Below are 21,068 nucleotides of genomic sequence, written 5' to 3' on the forward strand. Positions count from 1 at the left end.
ATCTATTTACCACGGCATTTCTACCTGTTCGACTGCCATCACGTCCTCTGGCCCCAAGCATACGTACCGGCGCCTCGAGCCGCGATGTTTTATTTGTCCCGTTTATGATACCCGATATCCTCAACCAAGACCGGATGGTACAACTACAGCTACAGCTATTACTACACTTGCATGTATGGATTCAACAGGCGTAGGGAAATGGCAAATAGGTTGTTCATCGCGCGGCAGTCTTGACATCTGCCACCCCCCTTTTTTCATGTATCTGATTTGAGTCGAGTCTATTGGCTTTAGTCTCTGTTTATGTTTATAGACTTTCGTTCTCGCCCTACTCTCTGAGGCAGCTCCCCGCGTGGGCAAACCCGTTCGTGTTATTTTATTTGTCATTGGTGGTGGGTTGGTTTTATGTACCCAAGGTCGCGGAAATGAAAAAAAATAAAAAAATAAAAAAAATAAAATAAAAAAAGAGCAAAGTAAGATAATTAAATTACCTACTATGTATCTGACTAGAGAGGAGGAGTAACTTCTATTACTTCTATTGTGTGCTATGCTAGGTTATTAGGCGGACGTGACTGCGCTAAGCAGACTGAGTGCACATATCCCCAATTGTGCTTTTCCCTTTTTTCTTTTTTCCCCCTTTGCTTTCTGCACCTCTCACACATATAAATCATCCAGATATCCCATTATGACATGAAAGGAAGGTAAATCTTTTCCCATTCCATTATCCATCCCCATCTACTCATTTCACCTTCACCTTCACCCACCCACTCACCCACACTCATCGGTGAAGCCATTTTTCCTCCGTGTATTTTGAAACATGACCATGACTGGAAAGAGAGTAGAGCAATTCCCTTCCTCCCCCCCTTTAGACTATCATCAACATAGAACAAAAAAGCGATACTTATTAAAATACTTATATATAATACCGCATACCCCGACCCTGGTGTCTGCGTTTTGATTCCCACTTCTAGCACTTTGTCCCGGAGTCGCTACTTGCTAAGTTGCTTTACAGTAATTTGCCGGGAAGCTGCCCCGGACGCCATCCAATTCGCCCATCCACCAGTCCTGGTCCGTGCCCGTCTTTTTGATAATCTTTATTCTGTCCCCTTCGCGGAAGGATAGGTCGCCTGCACTTTGTCCCGCGAAATCAAACTGGGCGATTACGAATTCCGGCTTGTTTGCGCCTATCTTCTTCGGGGGCGGTGGTGGTGGCGGCTTCTTCTTGACGGCAATGGAGGCTGCGCTAACGGCTGTGTTGAACGACGCATTGGATGTCGTTGTGGCTGCTGTTGAAGGCCGGCCGAAATAGTCCGCTCGTGGTTGAGTAGAACTAGGTGATATAGCCGGTGTATGTCCTTGGCCAAGTCGAGACGCCGTGGTAAAGTCTGTGGGTGTAAGATGGTTGCCGATAGTAAACGACGGTTTCGGTTTTGGCTGTGGCACAGTGCTTTCTTGGGATGACGCTATCGAGGTTGACGAAGGGATGCGTTTCGGCCGCGGGCCAGATGGAGACGGAGCGGAGCTACTGGAGCCGATGAGTCCGGACGGCGTACGACGAAAGCCGTTCTCTGCGGTGGAAGAAGTGGCGGACGATGTGGATGGTTTGCGATCGTTATTATTGCTGACATTGCTTGGATCGTCAGGTAGTTTCATAGGCTGCCGGACAGCCTTGCCCGTTGCGATGCATGTTATCGATTCGGTTTCGCGCTTGACGGGCTCATAAGCAGCCGACCACATGGATATCACACTTTCCATGGGTGGCGGCGGCGATGGAAAGTCATACTCTTGGCAATAGTTATGGAGCGTGGTATAATACAGTCCGAGTAGCCTATTCTGAATCACGACCACTCCCGCTATGAGCGGCGGTATGATGCTGAAAATTGCAGACACCAAGGGTGGTAATGTTTCTCTAAGATGTGAGTCTGCAACTTCAAATTCCTATAAGACTGGTTAGCTTCTATTAGCCATGCTGTTTCGCATCATATTAGAGTCTGTACCTCAGCTGTTCGCGCAACTTCAGCTTCGGCTTTAGCTAGAGCAGCATCCTCCTTAGGAGTCCGAGCAGCCTTCCTCTGCAATTTGTTGACTTTGTCTTGACACTTCTCGTAATCTAACCTCTTATTTTCTCGCTTCTTAATGGTCTTCCTCAAAGGAGCAATGCAATCCCGAGCGTCGGCAGCGGGCCTAATTATGGTAGACTCAATGAGACCTAGTTCCTCCAATATTTCCGCCTTTAGTTCTGTATAAGCCTGTTTCAACCTCAAGGTGCGTTCGAGCTGGAGGTCCGGGGTCGGCAATGCCGGTGTTCCATGGCCATCGGTAGCACCGACTATTGGGTCCCAAAGGCCGTCGTACTCTGTGACTATACCCAATTGCGCCATAGCTAGGCTGATCCAGGATTCGTGCCATGACTTGGTATGGTCAATGATCTAAACACATGGAAGTAAATTAGCATGCGGGCGGCGAGAATCGTGGTGAATTGAGAAGGACAACCCTCTTTTAGTCCGTACCTTAGCAAGAACTCTATCGGCGTCCTCATAATCGGTTAGTAAAACAGCAACTCGAGCATTATCTCCGGGACTCTTGTGAAGTAATTTTCCGAATTGTCTTTGCATGGATTGCATGATAGTCTAGTTGTTGAGCTCGTTGTTGAGCTTGCCACTATATCGGTCCTGTACCTGAGTGCTTATCCTCAAAAGGAAGAGCGCGTGGTGGGGGGGAGAGAGAGTTATGAACAAATCAATAGCACGCGGGGTTCGTAGCTTCGATTAATAGCATGGCGAGAACTTCTGTAGGCTTGAACTTATTATTTCCAAGTGATGGTAGGGCGAAGGGGGGGAGGGGGAGACGGTATATTCGCGGATTGAAATGTAAGCAAGAAAGTAAAATAGTTAAACAAGATGGGATGGGAATTGTCGTGGGAAGCGAAATAAGTTGGTCTAACTGTGCTGTTCTTTTTCGCGTCGGAAGATGGAAGCAATGTACTAAGTACCTATGTAGGGGCGGAAACGTAGGCAGAAACAGGGGGGGACCCTGAGAGAAGAAGGAGGCGTAGAATACCTGTAATTGACATGAGAGGAACGGCTGCCGATTTACCGACGAGCTATGCGGATTGGAACTTTACATACCTAACCTTGTCACTTCCACTAGGTGTAGCTTAAGGATGGACAAAAGGTACCTATTTGGCTAAAGATAGCTGTTATAGGAATTGGTCCTGGTACATGGAACTTTATTAGTGGATGATAATATACTAATGTAGGTACCTAGTAATATCAATCTAATCCTACCTAGTCTTATTCCTGCTCTTTTCTTAATTTTCTCGAAACGAATAGCGGAGTAGCGCAGCATACATCATACCCCTAACAGATGACTCGGATGTCCATGTTTATCACATGTACCTAGCTACTATTTTAGCAGTTGATGCATAAGGCTAGGAGCACGTGCTAACGCGTTGTGGTAGGCTATGTGGGACGCGATTTCTTTAATGATTTCGTGATTTGCATAGATTAAAAGATTAGGTACTTAAACGCGTTAATAGCCCGAACGCGGTTTAATTCCCATTTTAACCCCTCCACATCAACTTTTTGAGCTTAGCAGCGACATCAGGCTATTACAGGCACCACCAAGCCATAAACCTCTATAATAAACATTAACGTCCTCAATGTCTACAGGTATTCATCAATACCTATGGCTGTATCTATGCAAGTAATGCATAGCTCTGCTTCTTCAAATCATCAATCAACACCCGGTAGCACCGCTCCGGTCCTTGACTACGTTTGTCTCTTCACGCGCGATCTTCGCAGGAAGCAAAAGCGCTGGCAAGATGGGAGGTTAAAATATCACACATTCAATAAACGTATTATGGTATACGATGACCGCGGTAACTTCGTAGGGGACACACATTGGCATGAAGATTACGATTTTGACGAAGGTGAGGAAGTCGAACTTGAAAGAGGAGGCACCATTGTCCAGGTCGCCGAATGTACGGGGAGTCGTGATCAAGACCTTTCCGAACTCATAGACAAGAGAGCTCGAGAAAGGGCAGAACGCCAGTCTGCTGCTCTTGCGCGACGCCTTCCTGCGGTTGAGGCTAGCACGCCAAATGTTGCCACCCCTCACTTCCAGCTACGGCACAAGCCCCTTCATAATTTAATTGGTACGCCTACAGGTCATCATGGCCGTGCTGTCGTGCCAACCGAATCCCCATACGAAGAAAGACAAAAGCAGGCTGCTCCAGCACAGGATGGCGATACACGCCCTGCGAAGCGAAGGAAGCGAGATGTGTCGCCTCCCAGCAAGAGTGGCTACGCACAAAGCTTATTTGGCGCTTCGTTGACATTGTCCGCCACACCAGCAAGCAGTCCACTACTACGGAGCAGGCCACCAAAGTTGACATCCGTCTCTGTTGACAACCAGTCTGTATCGTCAGCTATTCCTAGCACCCGTGATAGCAGCTCAGGTGCCGCGCCTGTACCAGTCCGTGGGTTAAATAGAAGAGTCCACGGGGATATGCGAAATACCACCACTAGGGGTGCGACGTCGAAGGACGTAAACCAAGAGCATTCAGCCACTACATCACGGGATTCCATTGAGCCACAACCATCCCTGCTTCCCTTATGTGATCAAATTGATATCAGTGAACAACGCCCTTCGCGTGCCAACGAAAGGCAGTTGGGGGTAAGGCGAAGGGAACAAACTACGGGACGATGCGTGGATGTCGAAGCACTACAACCGACGTCGATAAACTTGCTTTCCAAAGGTCAAGAGAACTATGATGGGCCTCCACTGTTCAAGGATAACCATAACGCTCTTGGAGATACAGCTTCAGCGGCAAATTCAATTAATAGAAAAGCTGAAAGCGCGCCCTCCATGTTAGGACCAAACAAATCTGTTCGGAGTCAGGGTCTTCCTACAAAAACAAAGTCCAAAAATAAAGCTAATATGGTTGAAAATACTAAAGAGCACTTGGAATTAGTCCAGGAACCATCTATAAGCGAGCCGAGAACAGAGTTGCGTATCAAACCCAGGAAGAAGCGAGGCCTGGTAATGGTATCCGAGAAGTTGAATAATGACAGTCCATCAGCATCAAAAACATCCAAGAGCCAAATCGATTACCAGGACCAACCCGCTTCACTAAGCGATATCGCGAAAGCAGATGAAGATGAAGATATTGAAGACAGTTCGATAAACATAGACAGTGGTACGAAGAAGTACGATCCTGCCCGGCCTTCCAGCCCTGTGTACGAATATGGTACTCCCGTGGAGGGAACAAGATCTTCCAGGAGCAGAAATGAGTTATCCAGGAAGAAGAAGGAAAGACTCCGAACTGGTGATAGTGCAGACTCCTATTTGACGACAGAAATGGATAATGAGAACCGGAACATGGCTAATGAAGATGACACGGCTCGACTTGATGACGTTCCTGCTCCTCGCCTTGCTCAATTGGGTCGCAGGAGCGTACGTAGTAAGGAAGTGATTGGGCTTATTCTCGATGAAGAAATTAATAATGACAACAATAAAGACAGCGGGCTTCAATGGAACGAGCGTGGTGGTGAATATGGTAAGGCAAGTCTCACCAACAGCTTTTCCGCGAACCACTCGGCCGCGCAGCCTCCTCTAGCTAAGAAAGCAAGGGCGGTAAGCAATGGTGGTTCCCCGGAGTCTCTCGAAACCCGCAACATAAGTGTGGCCGACGTCAAAGAAATTTCACGTCTTCCGCAGGAGCAAACTAGACCCACGCCAGCCCGAGTCAGCGGGGACTCAGACGTGCAGGCTTTATTGTCTGACGACACTGCGGCGACGCGGCTACCTGCTGCAAAGATGGTGGTCAACCCCGCCACCCGAGGGAGGAAGGCTGCCAAGCCTTCGGATGCTGCCGGCCATGTCCCGCAATGTCCATTACCGTCTGAAACGACCTTAGGACGGCCACAAGATCCTGGGAGGCATGAACTTGACGAGCAGAAGACTAGATCAGAAGCCCGACGCAAAGCTTGTGGCGCAGCGATGCCTGGGTTTGCTACAGCGAACGGAGGACCATGGAGCAGGGAAGCTCATGATCTGTTTGAATTCACACGACCACTGTAGGGCATGTGCGCGTAACCCTCTTGCGAATTTCCTGACCTGGGCAGCTCTGAGAGACGGGGAACACAGATAGTGCATGGCCAACAAATACAAGCTAGGATTACGCCAAATAACATTGCGTACAACGCTTACTTCTGGCCGTGTTTAAAGTAATTGAGAACCTGCCTCGACCCGAGGCTAGGAAGAAATAACAGTTGATTGTAGCAAAATTCACTTAATTGGCCGTCTAGAAGAAAGTATGGATTGGCGATGCAAGATACCTATAGAAACCCGCGACAAGTATCATGAAGCAACGCGTCGGTTTGATTTTAAAGCGCAAATGTTCGGACGCTATGCTACGTGTCAATCCGACCTTTACCACTTTAGTGCTCACGGTCTACACTGCTGTAAAGAAGCGCAAAGCTACTACGTAGGCGGTGGGGTCGCAGTTACGTCTGTGGGATTCGGAGGAAAAAAAGAAAAAAGAAAAAAAAAGGGCACAGTCCAAGATAGACCGTCTCTTTACATACCTACACTACATTCCTGCTTTACCTATAAACCAATGGCCTCTTGGTTAGGTACCTAGGTAAGGTAGGTAGGTATTACATGGTCTACATGTAGCCAGGATCTCATGCAGATATTATTCGTGGTTGAAGGATGACGCATTACCTTTTGAACCTACCTTAGGTAGCTATGGGAAATCCAATGATCGGTAAGTATGCGCCAACTCAGCACAAGCAAGTTCATATGGCCTATGGCCGCTATGCTCCGATGTGGGGAGGGGTTTTGTAAAAATCTGCCTTCGCCAGTCAGCCTCAAACCAGGCGTAATATGTACATTCGTTGCTACATTCGTTGCTATAACAGGTACATATGTAGATGTATTGTATTGTATTGTACATACATCCTTTGGGCAACCCCCCGGAGGTCGTTCCTCAAATATTATGTCCCGCTCGATCTTGTGTCTTCCCATCACTACCTAACCTATACACAGCCCACCAACCTTTCAATACTCACGTACCTAAGGTATCCGAAATCTTATTAAATCCAATTTTATATTTTCTACTTTCTACTTTACTCCATCATAACATTTCGCCCCTGCTGCCCTGCACAACTTCATTTCTACCTTACCAGGTAAATGTACGGTACTGGCAGGCCTCACCACTCATCACAAGGCTGTCTGATAGCTACTCTGTCATTGATCAGGTACTCGGCACCATGGCCTCGCCTAACCAAACGTTTAAGGGCTATGAGTCGCTCCATGCTCACAGAATTATTGTCGAACCTACTCCCGAGAATCAGAAGATATATAACGATATTCGACAAACACACGAACGCATGCGCTTACAAACTCATGTCGCTTCGCAGCATAATTTGATACCTCCACAAGCGACCCCGTCCATTACTAGTACCATTCATTCGCCAACAGACGAGCCTGGCACGCCTTCCGTCCAGGACAGGACGACACAAGGTACAGATCAACCCAGACGCCAGCGGGGCAGGAGAAGAGGACCACTTGATTCCCGTACTAGACTGAATACTGCACTCAAGCGGAAGCTGAAGCTTGCCTGCCCTCTTCATCGGGCCAAGAAAATAACGGTACGCCATTCCAACTATATCGCATTATCGGAGCTATACTAATAAATATTTGCAGTGCGACTGCCACGATTTTAGTCGCCTAGAAGAAGGCTACCAAGCCACTCTTCTCCCGGCATCCCCTAGTCGCGGCAGATTGCATGGCCGAAATGATGTTGTGATGCTGACGCCGATAGATCAGACTTGGAATACATTTGGGGCTGGCGGGGCTGCGATGGCGTCGGCGGACCAAGATTCCACGATGAATGACATCATTATTGACTTGCAGTCTTCGATTGGAGATCACGAGGCCGTTCGTTCAGACGTGCAGCAGATTGTGAGCGGATTCGATGCCGACTCGGTGCATCTAGACAGCGCAATGCTCCAAGTTCCAGGGCAAACTTACCACCCAGGTAAGGACATGGGTACGCAATCGCCAGATGGACACGTACAGCTCGAATATCTTGAGATTGGTAGCCAGATGGAGAGATTTCCAAATCGCTGGCAATGTGAGTACAAGGGTTCGATGGATTCTGGGTCGGAAACTTCCTCGGAAGCTTGCCACTGGACGGGGCCGCTCCGAGAGCTATCTAACCATTTCCGAACAAGACACCACCCCTTTCATGACGTTAATCCGTGCTTCTGGCTCGTGTGCACGCGTTGCCGTGCTAGGGCTTGGGCTCCTAATGATCTAGAATCACCGCTATCCCCATTCCGATGTACTAGAGAGAGTTGCTCAGGTTCTTGTCAGAGGTGGTACTACGGGTCCACGAGAGATGAATCAGTCGCAGGATCCGCGGTAACCTTAACCCAATATAGCGAGTCCGAAGCCGCCTTTTCTTCGAGCTTCCCACCGGAAGGGAACCAACCGTGGCTCGGTGGCGGAGCCTCAAACAGAGGATACGGATCCTATTTCGGTGCCGTAAACTCGTACGGAAACTCACACTACCACAATACCAAGTGGGAAACTAGTAGTGACTCTTCTAATAATTCCCGTACTAACCATGGGAATTCTGCACGGAAACCCCTCTGCCCTGCTCGGAAAGATTACACCAGGTGCAAACTATCTCGCCAATGCCCTGTACGCTTGCTTCCATATGCTAAGCTGCCCATTGGCCACCTCCTTTCAATCGTAGTACCTTTATTAACCACCATCATTCGAGAAAGTAGCCGTTTTACTGAGTCGGGTCCATTGCCATCTCCCGCTATTCACTCAGACGCATTGAGTTGGTCGTCTCTAGTATTAGTCTTGATTGGATTCGTGGTGACATGGTCCGTAAAGGACCGGGTCAAGTCACGGCTGGGTGTCGAGGTTAGTGAAGAAAAATTTAAGCTGCTCATAGCTATTCTAACCGGTTGATAGCCTCATTATCAAGGTCTCCGTCGCCAACATCTCAGGGACCAACATCCTAGTGGGAGAGTTTTGACACGGCACCATTTCAGTGCCCTGATAACAGCATAACGAACCGAGATTGCTTCGAGTCGGGGAAACGGGCTCGCCTTATCTCTTTACAGAAAATGGCTTTCTTGATACTTATTTTTACTTGTTACGATATAACTATTGGCAGGCAAAACTACTTTGCATAATTGGCATCGATACCCTTTCCATTTCTCAGGCGTTGGTATGGCTATACTGGCAGCTTGTGGATAGCTGGCGTTAATAATGAGGGACATTTTTGGATATGATATATATATCTATATAGCTATATACGAGCTACAGAAATACACAGGCTATCCTCTCGATATCGGACATGCCTCTATATGCATGCCTCTGTACGTGGACTTGTAGACGGCAGGGTGGACATATACTAAGACGAGACAATTAGATATCTTGCCAGTACCATCCAATAACATGTTTCACGTGTTATTGTTAGTCGGTAAGCGTATCGGAGTCTTATTCTAATCTAGTCATATTCTAGTCACATATCATATAAGGTACCTAACCTTAGCGCCTTAGGAGGTACTCAAGGCAATTGGATGTAGTGAGTGACTAATATATAAGAAGTTCATGTAGGTCTTTGGTGCAACGTTGGCCGGCGGGCCTCCCACTACCATAGTAGATCTGAGAGGAGATCTGGCGGGGTTTTCAATGGGGGAACGAAAGTCTTAAGAATTAATAACCTAACAAGTCCGGAATACACGACAAACAAAATGCATGCTACGGCATGTTTTTTTCCTTCCTTAGCCTTAGGTACCTTTAGGTAGTCATCCCAGCGAGGAAGAAGGAGAAAAACGAGAGAGAAAAAAGAGAAAACACCAATAATTAGTTTCGTGGCTTGTATGATGAACCTGTGTAAGGGGGGATGCGGCACCGAAATCTCGCATCGAAATACCTCTAATAAAATGAAAGGAAAGGTTCGTCTCAATTTTAGGAGGGGTTAGTTAATTGTTAATTGGCCAATTCTCGGATGAGTCAATCCACCCTGTTTGGTCTTGCCGATGGATGCCTCAGGCCACCACGCATCTTTCCCCAGCCGAGATGGGACAGATATCTGACACTGTTAGTGTTTTGGTAGTAATCACCGCTAAATACTAACAAATTATGCAGCAGAGTACTTGAAAGCTGGAAGGCCCGTATCCACTAGAAATCCAAGGTGATTGGCTGAACGGTCGATCTACTTCTTCGCCGTGGTGGGTCTCAAAACCTTGCTCCGCCATTCTTTTCCTAGTGATGAATTGAGGCTTTGCAGGCACTATGATACTTACGGCACTATGCTATGTGTTGTGTACCTACCTAGGTACATATAGTGTATAACAAAAAGCTTAGGATCTGGTCTGTCAGAAGTGAAATATCATCCTGTGACTCCCTCCCGTAAGATTCCAACTTCTTTTCTTCTTCTTTTTTTGTCCCTTCTCATCTCTTCCCATCAGATTATAGTAGTGGATTGGAACTCTACCTAGGCTTCCCAACCTTATACCCATTGACCATTGTCAAACTTGTTACTTCGACCTCCTCGAAGGCTTACGCTCTTTAACCCCCCCTGACTCTTTGAGCTAGACATCGTCGACCTAGGTGCCTAGACTCAAAAGCAGGTTCCCCTGAAAAGGAAAAACAAAAAGATAAAGAAAAAAAAAAAGACAAGCACATCCCTCCATCTGTTAGCCTATACACATCACTTTCAGAACAATTACCTAGGCACAAGTCAAATCTATAGCCCCAAAGCGGATTCTGAAGAATTGTTATTGCTATTATATCATCACTATTATTATACCAGAATCTATAACTGCAAGCCAAGCCAAGTCAACCTGCATACAAGTTGGCGTTGACTTATCACATTTTACGACGAAACTTGGTGCTTACCTATAAACCAACGTTTACTAGAGGCCACCAAAATCGCCAATCTAACTAACCTGCATCATACATATCCCATTCCCACGGTACCTCGAATAGAGTTATCAGCAATATGTCGTACACGTCCGGTATCAGCTCTTCTACTTCCCTTATGGGTTTCTCGGTTCATCAGCCTGCCATTGGTGCCCCGTTGCAGTTCTTCCCTGCCATGGGTTCCAAGGAGTTGGACGAGATGATCGACGCTTACGTTCCCGGAAATGCATCCATCCTCGAGAAGCGTGCTACCGTCTCCATGGAATTCTTCGAGCATAGCATGGCGACCGGCGAACTCTTCAAATTCTTTATGGTATACCCTAGTTTTGGTTCTGCTACGGAATCGCCCAGTACCACCTTCGCTGATTCCGGCTACGCTTCCAACTTCACATCTCCTGTTATGTCAGAGAGCCAATGGACTCAAGCTAGCAATATCTCTTCATCAAGCGAACGCAGGACCCAGAAGCCGTCCCCTAAAAAGGCGGCTCTGTCCAACGATTTCTCACATCTTCCCGGTATGAAAATTTTGACCAAGGACGGAAAGGATGTTACCAACTCGGCTTCTCGTGGTTGCAAAACGAAAGAGCAGCGCGACCACGCCCACTTAATGCGAATCATCAAAGCTTGCGATTCTTGCAGGAGAAAGAAGGTTCGTTGTGATCCGAGCCATAAGCGGTCTTCCGGTTCTTCTACGACTAGAACAGCCAAGAAGGCGAAGAAGGCTGCTGCACCGTCCGTTCCAGCGGCCGCACCTCCACCCCAAACAACATTACAACCTTTGGATCAACCTTTATGTATGCCATCATTCGACATTGCAGACCTATCTGCTTCATCTTTTGACACAATCGTATCGGATTCGTTGGTTGATCCTACTATGGATTGGGATCAGTTTGTCCAGTACGACGAGGAGCCCATTCCATACGACTACGACTTCCTCTTTGACCCCGAGGGCCACCTCACACCAACTTCATCTAGCTCACACTCTCCATCTCAACCAATTACTCCCGCGCAGATAGCAGCCCCAGAGAACACTACCGTTAGCATAACCGAAGATGCCCAGGCAGTACTACCACCTTATCTAAACCCAGGTGGCGAGGTTGGCAACAACTACGCCGACTTCAATCTATACTCGCCGGGCTCTTCAATTTGTCTGGATGATGACCCAAGCCTAACTACGGAAGTTGCAGCGTTGCCACAATCCGACTACATACGATACGTAAACGACCAATCACCGGCTGACTCTCACATACGAAAGAGTATCCTAGACCAAGATCAGAGTCGGGATACTCAGCTAGGTATATCTACAAACATAGACTATCCAGCGTCGCTGGTTTTACAGGAACAAGCATCATCGCCAACCGGCCTAGATACAATATCATATTACGAGGGAATATCCGACGCCCCGATCCAGTCCCTAGTGGCACAAGGCGACAGCCGACAGCGCAGCCAAGTACCCGAGTCTCGCGTTCCGCCTGGCCTACCGGCCCCATTCTCACCAGTAAGGACCGGCGAATCGCAGCTCCAACCACGGACTTCACCATCGCCAGCTGGAGTAGGCGTATCACTATCCCCGCTACACGAATCTGAGCCTAGGTCACCACGTCCCACAGCTCTAAGAAAACACAACCAGAACCTTGCAGAACGGCACAAGCAACAAGACACAGTTGCCACGCTGACAAGCAGTAGTGGCGCTTGGTTTACTACATCTGGAGGGTCTGAGGCCACAATGGAACTGTCTTCGACAAGCCAGCTACGTCGCGAGTTCAGCAAGCTTCCCAAGACCGTAAGTCATTCCTACTACGTATTGAATCGTGACTTCAAGCTAAGATATCTGCAGAACATCATAACTCACAGCGCGGAAGGATCCAAACCTTCTACTCTCTCTGAGCACCGCACGATGGACGCAATTGCTTCATCTTCTTTGTCTCAAGATGTGGCATCTTCTAAGTCTTCCATCGCAGAACCCCATGCCTGGAATGCACCTAGGCGTCCTTCCTCTGGCATTTCTCATGCGATTTCTCGAATTATCGCAGCCCAGGATGCTGTTGAGGAGATTGGTTTCTCTGATGCCGCTGGTCTATCCACCTCCTCGTCTGACAGGACCAAGACAGTGCCATCTTTGGGCTGTAGCAGAAATAACCGCCCCGTAGAACGTAGGCTGCTTCAGTCAGCATCCCTAAGAGCGCCGCAATCACAAGCCAGGGCAGGTATGCACAATCAGCCCAAGACGATTGTGAGCGCAATTGCAGCATACGTGCTGTTGTTTGCATACGCATCTTTGAGCATGCTACGCCACTGGCAACCCCTAAGCGATAAAGCCGTAGATATTGGGATCTGTCTAGGGTCTCTATCTATTGTCGTTGCTTACACCATGCTACGGCAACAAATTTCGAGTGCGGCCATGCTGGATCTGGCCACACAACTTCTTTCCTTCCCCGGACGACTGGTTGATGGTACAAACGCCGCCGAACCAGGATTTTCTCGACTATCGGAAGACATCTCCAAGGCTCGCAGCAACTTCACCAACATCCTAGACTCATCCTGCAAGAGTACTACGGCCCTGGGCTCCCGCATACGGCGCATGACAAGTCTTGTCTAATGATGATATCATCCTAGGACCTATTTCTCCTATGTATTGTTATAGTTGGCATTTGCTTGGCATATGATTGCGCTCATCGGAAAAGCAAATTATGATACCCTAGTTTAAAAACAGGCGGTGGTGGATTTGAAGTGAGCTTCTAGCCTCGTATAGGCTAAACGGCTCAAGGAAAGAAGGTGGTTGAAGGTTGGTCCAGCTGACGACATCTAGGAGGTGATGTATTTTCACATCTACTTAGAGTAATAATACGACCTTTAACTGCTTTTTATTAACACTACTGGTTCTTAATGATTATGTGAAATGAATTGATAGTTGGTCTTGATGAGGTAGTTAGTTTTATCTTATGTAGTGATTTATTATGGAAATGGTGGAAATTTTAAATCATTATATGCTCTTTCAATAACAAGTGAGGTCCAACGGGTATGCTCACACTTGGCACCTACGACTTACCTAATCCACACCCACTTCTCCGACTAAGTGGTACAGAGGTAGTATGTATTTCGGGACGTTCCCGCTGAGATTAGCATTATCGGTCTTTACCTTGAATGGTAAAGTCTAGGCCAGGTCTAGCCCTAATTAAGGAAAGTAGACCTTGGAACTAGCGCAAGTTAGGCAATTAGCTTTTTTTTATTCTGAAGAAAAAAAAAAAAACTGTAGAAAATTCTCAGCCGCGCCGCCGGAACAGCTTCCCCTCGTTGTGATAAATATATATGTGATATAATTATTTTTTTTATATACTTAGTATATACCTAAGTATATATAAAAATATAATCACCATTTTTCCCATCCCGCCGCTTCGACTCAGTCATGATTCCCGGATGTGCTACCTTATCCTATCCTCTAACGATATGGGAGTGACCTAGGTCCTAGGAACGGAAAGACATAGCGTTTTGACAGATGCACGTTCATTTAGAGTCCTTTGTAGGTACTAACGCCGCTCGCTCTCACCAAAGAGGTGACAACCTCCTTGGTTGACTTAGGTACACAGGAGAAGGAGGCTTATGCAGGTCTTGCCTTACCATTCATTAGCGGTCGGCATTGCTTCATCTGATAATTAGCTGCTTTATCTCATTCATCTCATTCAACTGGGGTGGCTGGTGGTGGTGACAGCATCACGGGCTTTCTACTTATCTTATTGGGTTAGAAAGTTGTAGTAATTGCGCCTGTTTTTATCGATTTAAGTTTGGGGTTGGAAAAAAAAAAATTAAAAATTAAAAAAGAAAAAGAAAAGGGATAAGGTACATTACATTTATAAGGAAAGCACGGGAAGAAGGAAAGAGGAAGCAATGGCGGGACACAAGATCTTAGGTTACGCTGTGAGCCTCTGGCGGACCTGGCAGGCGCTGTTTGCGTCTTTCATCCAACTTTATGCCCGCTTCTTTCCCTTCAACTCGACACCTGACTCAGGCCTGACACCACAGCAACAATCACCAAACCTTTCAAAAGATTCAAAAGATTCACCACGCTCGACAAGTTCTCATTCAGTAAATCCCAACCTTTCAACCGAGCAAGGGCAAGGCCAAAGCCAAAACCAAAACCAACACCAAGATCAAAATCAGGACCAGCACCAGTATAAAAACCCTTCTTTATGTCCACCTTCTCCCAGCCCCCAATCCTCACAACAGTACCACAATTCTCCCTTCATAGATCTCGAACGGGGTTTGGACTCTTCATCTCAAGACGATACCATGGCGCAGTCTAAGAAACGTGGCCAAAAGCGAGGCGGTTCCAAAGGCTCAGGCCCAAAGCCTAGTGCTTCCAATACATCTTCTAATACATCTAACGCACCAACCGCCGCACAGCAAAATGGTATACCCAACAGGCCTACAGCTAACCAGAATCATGCGTCGCCTCTTGGACAACCCAGTAGCGTTACTCTCGTTGCGAATCAAGGTGACACCAGAATTAGCTCTCATCAACCCGATAGTCAAAAGCAACTCGGTCCTAAAAATGGCGGCCGAAGCCAAGGTCTTAGCCACGGCCTTACGACTCCAACTCCTCACGTTGATAATAAAAAGGAGAATGTCCCTTCTCATAATATATCATCATCCGTCTCTCAATCTGAGCCGCAGCCGCTTGCCCTGAAGCCCCTCTCTGCAGAGAACCAGACACAAGCCCAGAAAACGGGTACCCGCAGCCAGCCTGTTATCACAACCTCTGTTTCCTCTAACAATTCTACAATGCCGGAGAACACACCCCCAAATGGGCAGATCGAAAAGGTCACCGCCAGTGTTGGCCGTCTTACTCTTGATGATAATACCTCCAATACCGAACAGCCTCCTAAGCTAAGAGATGCCTCTGGAGCCTGCGCCCCCAATGCCCCTCCAGTAATGGTTGCCTTACCTCTCACCGGTAGGAGCTCTGTCCAGAGACCTATTTTACCTCCAGCTCCTAATTTGCCTGGATTGATCGAACCTCAGACGGAAGAGGAACGAGTTGAGCGGGCATACCATCTTAATTTCATGCAAGAGGCACTTGCTATGGTAAAGGTTTACTTTCCTTGGCGTCGTGATCTTACTTCTATCTATCCCCTATTTTTATTTGACTAAAGTTCTTTTTTTACGATGTTTTTCCTAGCTCACTCATGGCACGCATAGGGGCAAACCAGCTAACAAATTTATTAGGGTAATCTAGCTTTAAACACGAATGAGACGCCAGTGGGATGTGTCTTGGTCCATAACGGGAAAATTATTGCCAGAGGAATGAACGCGACAAATATTTCCCGTAACGGAACTCGCCACGCTGAGTTTATGGCCTTGGATGCACTTCTCTCCCGAGAAAAGCCTATAGAGGGCAGCGCAGCCAGCACTAGCCCAGTCCTGGATCACCCTAGCTGGGAGACCGTAGATCCGACAGAGACTCATGTATATCCTTACGGTCAGAAGCACCATCCTTCCCCAGCGGTCAAACCCAGCATTATATCCGAGTGTGTTCTCTACGTTACGGTCGAACCCTGCGTCATGTGTGCCTCACTTATGCGCCAAATAGGCATCAAGAAGGTCTACTTCGGCGCTGTTAATGATAAGTTTGGGGGAACCGGAGGCGTTTTCAACATCCACAAGAACTCCAAACCCGTCCCCAAGCCATCGGACCGGCCCTATCAAAATGGATATGGTCCTCAAGACGTTGATCGTATCCACCAAGGCAAAGCTACTCCCCTTCCAAGAGGTGAAGATGACGGCGATGGTGGCAACGTGGAATCTGGATATCCGGTTGAAGGTGGCTATCTTCGTGACGACGCCGTCTCATTATTACGGCGATTTTACGTCCAGGAGAATGGTAGAGGTAAGTGCCGTCTAGTAGTTATCGTATCTAATTTTCACATCAGGATCGCCGGCTAACTTTTGTCGCTTAGCTCCTCAACCCCGCAAGAAAGAAGGCAGAGCTGCCCGCTTGTTCGCCATGGAAAACCAGGTCAAGAACGGCGGTAGCGCTTCTGAGTTTTCGGATGGTGGCCCCGTCGATCACGAGGCGGCGGCTGATGATGGCGACGCTATGGAAACGACCAATGGTACTACGAACACGTAGCTCGCCAGTTCCCGATATCTCAGATATCCCCTTTATCATTTTACAGACAATATTCTATTACGATAGACTCGCGTCAGATTCCCACAACTGCATGGATGGGAGTATTCTCCCCGGCGTTTCTGGTCTCTTTTTCTCTTTTTCTCTTAGCCAAGGGTACATACCGTTGGCGAGCGCGGTTAGCATGGTTTTGGAGCTGGCATACTGGAGGGTCGAAAATCATTTGTTTTGTGTCGCGAAGGCATTGTATGCAACTATCTAGATGCGTTGGTTTCTCACGGACGATTGTGTTAGTTAGGTAGTCATACTTAATTGATATTTGTAGAACAACGATGTTTATACATAATTTTTTTTTTGGACATCAAACTTTGGGTAGCTCTACGTGCATCCTATCATAACCCCAGTCAAACATAAGGGTCGTATCCATGCCGTCCAAGCTATAGTACCCTAAGATAACACGCTTTCACCCATCCAAGGTACCTTAGGTATCCATCAGTGGTCCTAGCCAGCTGTCGTAAAGTAAATCCGGTCATAATTGAAACGGATCTTCCGGTTCTACTTGGAGACGTATAATATAACGAGGTTCCCTTTTTTTGGAAGCTATTCATTATGGTTTTCGATGATCAGCTGTAAAATCAGGTAGGTATGCTTAGTGGTTCAGTTAGGTCCGAGAACTTCCCCCTGTAACATCGCTGACACCGCTAGCTTCTTCGTCTCTACCTCTCTTCGTTCGAACTTGCTCTGGGCCATGGCGGAACCCTAAGCTAGTTCTATGAATAAGGATGCGGGTTTGCCAATTTATATTAGCTAGAGCTCGCTATTGGCCTCTGCGAAAAGGGGGGCTAAACCATGGTGTACGTTCAGCTGGAGGGGGGCACAGTTCCCGCCTGTGTGTAGGTATATAACAACAACTAATTACGAAATTAAGGAATAGCCAAAGCGTTCACATATTCTTGGAAGTGCCTCTGCTCTGGATGGGTTATGCTTATACTTAAGCGTGATACTGTCGTTGTAGACCAGCCACGCAAAGGCTCGCGGGCTCCCTCTTTGTGTTGTTGATTACGAGGTGTCGGAGCTTAATCGGATATACGGCCTCCAATTCATAAACTGCTACTAGAGAATATAGCCTTTGGGCCGGTTTGAAGAGCATTGTCTGATTCCTCCGGGTTAGTACAGTTTGTACCTAGGTGCCTGGGTGAAGTTATCGCACCGACCAAAATATTCACCATCCATATCAAGGCCATCTCCAGAGCACAGAAAATGAAGCCCTACCAATATAAAAATGACACGGAGTTAGATCAGGGAGGCTAGGGAGAGCGGACGAGTGATAAAAATATAGCGATGCTAGTTGATAGGGAGGTTGAGTTGACCGGTCATGACACTAGAGGGGGAAGGGGTGATTTGACGATAAGTATACCTTCCTAAGTACCGGAGCCTCCACGTTGCCGCATTAAAAAGAAATCGAAATCATATCTAAAAAATATTATCGGATTAAAAACCATTTGCAGCTGTGTTTGTTTTGATGTCTTATCTATATGGGTCACTTCTGGCGTCACGGTATCTCTGGCACCATATAGTATCACCGCCACCTGTCGAAGCATTCGGCATCGATCCGTGAGTATGAACAGATCTTATGGAACTCGAAACTTTCGGGTTGCCAGTTCGCATAATGGTTCAGGGGAATTCGGACAGAGGCTGTCGTTAGGCATTCCTGGCGGCCTAATATTCGATGGCTCTGGTAATACTTCAGTCGTCTATGGCCAATTTCCTACTAAACCTATGAAACACTTGTATTCACTAGAGTGGCTAAAATTGCAAGTTTGGGATGAAGCCATATGCCCTCCATGTTTTCCTGCGCATTGGAGCGTTGGAGTTGGCCATAAACACGCCTTGTCTATGGCTGTCTCTCCACAACCATAGGCCCATGCTGATCCAGGAAGAATAGCGGAGGCACATGCACTATCAAGGTTTGTCCTCGTTCAAAAGCTCACTGATATCATGTTAATAAGGATAAACACACAAGATGATTAAGAAATCCATCCGATGTACCAGATAAGTCATTTAATCAGTCCACCCCCCTACCCCGCTATCTCTGAGTTATTTTTTTATGTTTGATGCGAAGCTGACGCCTAGGCAAACAGCCTCCTCACAGACGATATTCCCGACTCTATTCGAACTGAGTCATATTGGCATTAGCACAAGCCGATGGAGCAAAGCATACCCTGCATAAGTATTAAGTATATTCCACCTAAAGGCTCTTTTTGGGTCTTCTGGCGTAGTACTGCCTCCGGATTTCGGGTTACCTGGATGTAATACCACGATAATCGTTCAGTCAAAGGAGAACATCGGCGGAGTAATCAACTAGATCGACCTGCGATACATGTTATGCTGCTTCTCCGCATCGATCTTAGACACGATATTTGGAAGAGTCCATGTCCTGATACTTGCTCGGCGTAGAATAGCTTATGGGGCACATATTAGAAAGACGAAAGGAAAGGTTCGAAAGGAAGAACTGTTTATGTGGCATAAAAATGCACTAAACGAAAACGGCGCGTTCTCGATTACTAGCCCATATATCTCGCGATCGTAGAAACAGGACCGTACAGTGAGCAAGAGGTCCAGATATAAGAGAGTGGATTTGACGAACGAGTCCTTAGCCGTATAAGTCTGCATAACCTCATTCCAGATATTTTCAACAAGGGCCTAGCAGGATATTGACAGAATTGCTAAGCTTTTATTATTGCTCCTGACGGTGGCTTTGTTGAGGTTAAGGTCGGAGGAGCGGCGTGATGTTAGACACGTCCGGGATCTACACCCTCAACTAACTAAATCAGCGCAAGTGGTCTCTCCAGGATGACACTCAGTTAATACTCGCCACAACCACCGGATCCCCTCGATTTCGGCGTTTATTAACCAAGTATGGTCTATGATGGATTGCCCGATATGTTGAACAAATGTGTAGCCGGGCGAGGCTAGGTACTGCTTTCGAGTGACATATCCGCATTTTATCGAGAGGCGTTACTCGTATCTTTAGCCCCCTCCCCGCTCCCCCGGTAACCCAGGATGGTGGTCGATGGAGACTGACTAAAATTATTTGAGAAGTAGTTTATCTATCATAAAGTAGAGAGACGGAGTTGCATCCTCGACATCGCGAATATTTCTCACAGTGCTATCATATCACGTAGTTAGGTTACATGGCCCGAGTTGCCTCAGAGACGACTTTGAGGACGGCACTCGCAGAATTGACCTGCTCGTCGTCGCTACCTACGAGGCCATTCAAACTTATATAAACACTGTTCTCCCAAATCTACCTTAAGGTATATACGGCAAAAGTCGGAGAAGTGCCCGTCGCCGTGCAAGGCTTACCGAACCCTGGTGGCCTAGCGATCCTAGGGCGTTGCCTAAAGATGAGTGATGTGGATAGTTTGACATCCCCCTTTCTCGAGAGGGGAAAGGGGGCTACAGATAAAGTTTCTAGAGGTCATGGATAGCCACAAGGACGATAATAGCAAGGCAGGCTGGCGGTTCGAAGCTAGCGGTGGTGAGGGTATGCGCGGGCGGATGGTTAGTCAGTTTGCCAACCGCAGCAAGGGGTAAGTATCTATCTACATGGCATAATGAAGTCACAGAGGAGACCGGATGAGGCCAACGGAGATGTCGGACTATGTAATCCGAAGGACGTGACTGGCCCCCTTGACCTTGGTGTACCTAAGGACATACCGCATACGGCGTATACCACACATACCACATAACTCCCATGATAACCTCCCCTTTTCGGCTATGGAGGGATAGATGATAGGAATAAGGATAGGGAAATATTATTAACATTCGGTATATCGTGATTGGGGTTGGCGTTATTATATCAGCGTAAGTGCGATAAATAATAATGATACCTGTTATTCATGTACCTTGTTGAGCTATCAAACTTAAACTATGGGGGGGGGGGGGGGGGGGGGGGGGGGGGGGGGGGGGGGGGGGGGGGGGGGGG

The 21,068-nt window shown here is 47.4% G+C and overlaps 5 protein-coding genes across 5 annotated transcripts; 4 read left to right on the top strand and 1 right to left on the bottom strand.

Moving 5' to 3' along the window:
- Positions 1 to 632: 632 nt before the first annotated feature.
- On the bottom strand, positions 633 to 2,621 carry F4812DRAFT_464430 (uncharacterized protein; the record flags this gene model as incomplete). The annotated part of the gene is made up of 3 exons (XM_047938340.1): positions 633 to 1,935; positions 1,995 to 2,426; positions 2,508 to 2,621. The coding sequence occupies 3 exons, from the start codon at positions 2,619 to 2,621 to the stop codon at positions 994 to 996; spliced, it is 1,488 nt and encodes a 495-aa protein (XP_047794620.1). The 3' UTR covers positions 633 to 993.
- Positions 2,622 to 3,485: 864 nt separating this feature from the next.
- F4812DRAFT_408346 (uncharacterized protein) lies at positions 3,486 to 6,603 on the top strand. Its single transcript, XM_047932359.1, has one exon. The coding sequence runs from the start codon at positions 3,685 to 3,687 to the stop codon at positions 6,079 to 6,081; it is 2,397 nt and encodes a 798-aa protein (XP_047794621.1). The 5' UTR covers positions 3,486 to 3,684; the 3' UTR covers positions 6,082 to 6,603.
- Positions 6,554 to 9,390, top strand: F4812DRAFT_408347 (uncharacterized protein). The gene is made up of 3 exons (XM_047932360.1): positions 6,554 to 7,655; positions 7,711 to 8,943; positions 8,995 to 9,390. The coding sequence occupies exons 1-3, from the start codon at positions 6,936 to 6,938 to the stop codon at positions 9,091 to 9,093; spliced, it is 2,052 nt and encodes a 683-aa protein (XP_047794622.1). The 5' UTR covers positions 6,554 to 6,935; the 3' UTR covers positions 9,094 to 9,390.
- Positions 9,391 to 10,342: 952 nt separating this feature from the next.
- F4812DRAFT_8042 (uncharacterized protein) lies at positions 10,343 to 13,939 on the top strand. The gene is made up of 2 exons (XM_047939451.1): positions 10,343 to 12,739; positions 12,794 to 13,939. Exons 1-2 carry the CDS (start codon positions 11,036 to 11,038, stop codon positions 13,553 to 13,555), a joined length of 2,466 nt encoding a protein of 821 aa, XP_047794623.1. The 5' UTR covers positions 10,343 to 11,035; the 3' UTR covers positions 13,556 to 13,939.
- Positions 13,940 to 14,260: 321 nt separating this feature from the next.
- Positions 14,261 to 17,440, top strand: F4812DRAFT_408351 (cytidine deaminase-like protein). Its single transcript, XM_047932361.1, has 3 exons — positions 14,261 to 16,038; positions 16,180 to 16,840; positions 16,911 to 17,440. Exons 1-3 carry the CDS (start codon positions 14,842 to 14,844, stop codon positions 17,081 to 17,083), a joined length of 2,031 nt encoding a protein of 676 aa, XP_047794624.1. The 5' UTR covers positions 14,261 to 14,841; the 3' UTR covers positions 17,084 to 17,440.
- The last annotated feature ends 3,628 nt before the right edge of the window (positions 17,441 to 21,068 follow it).

The sequence above is a fragment of the Daldinia caldariorum genome (assembly GCF_022478825.1).
Source record: "Daldinia caldariorum strain CBS 122874 unplaced genomic scaffold F4812scaffold_1, whole genome shotgun sequence".
In the NCBI taxonomy this organism is placed as follows: domain Eukaryota; kingdom Fungi; phylum Ascomycota; class Sordariomycetes; order Xylariales; family Hypoxylaceae; genus Daldinia; species Daldinia caldariorum.

Bases quoted from the DNA above. Each gene is read 5' to 3' on its own strand.
- F4812DRAFT_8042 (XM_047939451.1), top strand. From the start codon at position 11,036: ATGTCGTACACGTCCGGTATCAGCTCTTCTACTTCCCTTATGGGTTTC. The intron at 12,740-12,793 runs GTAAGTCATTCC...AGATATCTGCAG, and splicing joins TCAGCAAGCTTCCCAAGACC to AACATCATAACTCACAGCGC.
- F4812DRAFT_408347 (XM_047932360.1), top strand. From the start codon at position 6,936: ATGTATTGTATTGTATTGTACATACATCCTTTGGGCAACCCCCCGGAG. The intron at 7,656-7,710 runs GTACGCCATTCC...AAATATTTGCAG, and splicing joins ATCGGGCCAAGAAAATAACG to TGCGACTGCCACGATTTTAG. The intron at 8,944-8,994 runs GTTAGTGAAGAA...ACCGGTTGATAG, and splicing joins AGTCACGGCTGGGTGTCGAG to CCTCATTATCAAGGTCTCCG.
- F4812DRAFT_408346 (XM_047932359.1), top strand. From the start codon at position 3,685: ATGGCTGTATCTATGCAAGTAATGCATAGCTCTGCTTCTTCAAATCAT.
- F4812DRAFT_408351 (XM_047932361.1), top strand. From the start codon at position 14,842: ATGGCGGGACACAAGATCTTAGGTTACGCTGTGAGCCTCTGGCGGACC. The intron at 16,039-16,179 runs GTAAAGGTTTAC...CAAATTTATTAG, and splicing joins TGCAAGAGGCACTTGCTATG to GGTAATCTAGCTTTAAACAC. The intron at 16,841-16,910 runs GTAAGTGCCGTC...TTTGTCGCTTAG, and splicing joins CGTCCAGGAGAATGGTAGAG to CTCCTCAACCCCGCAAGAAA.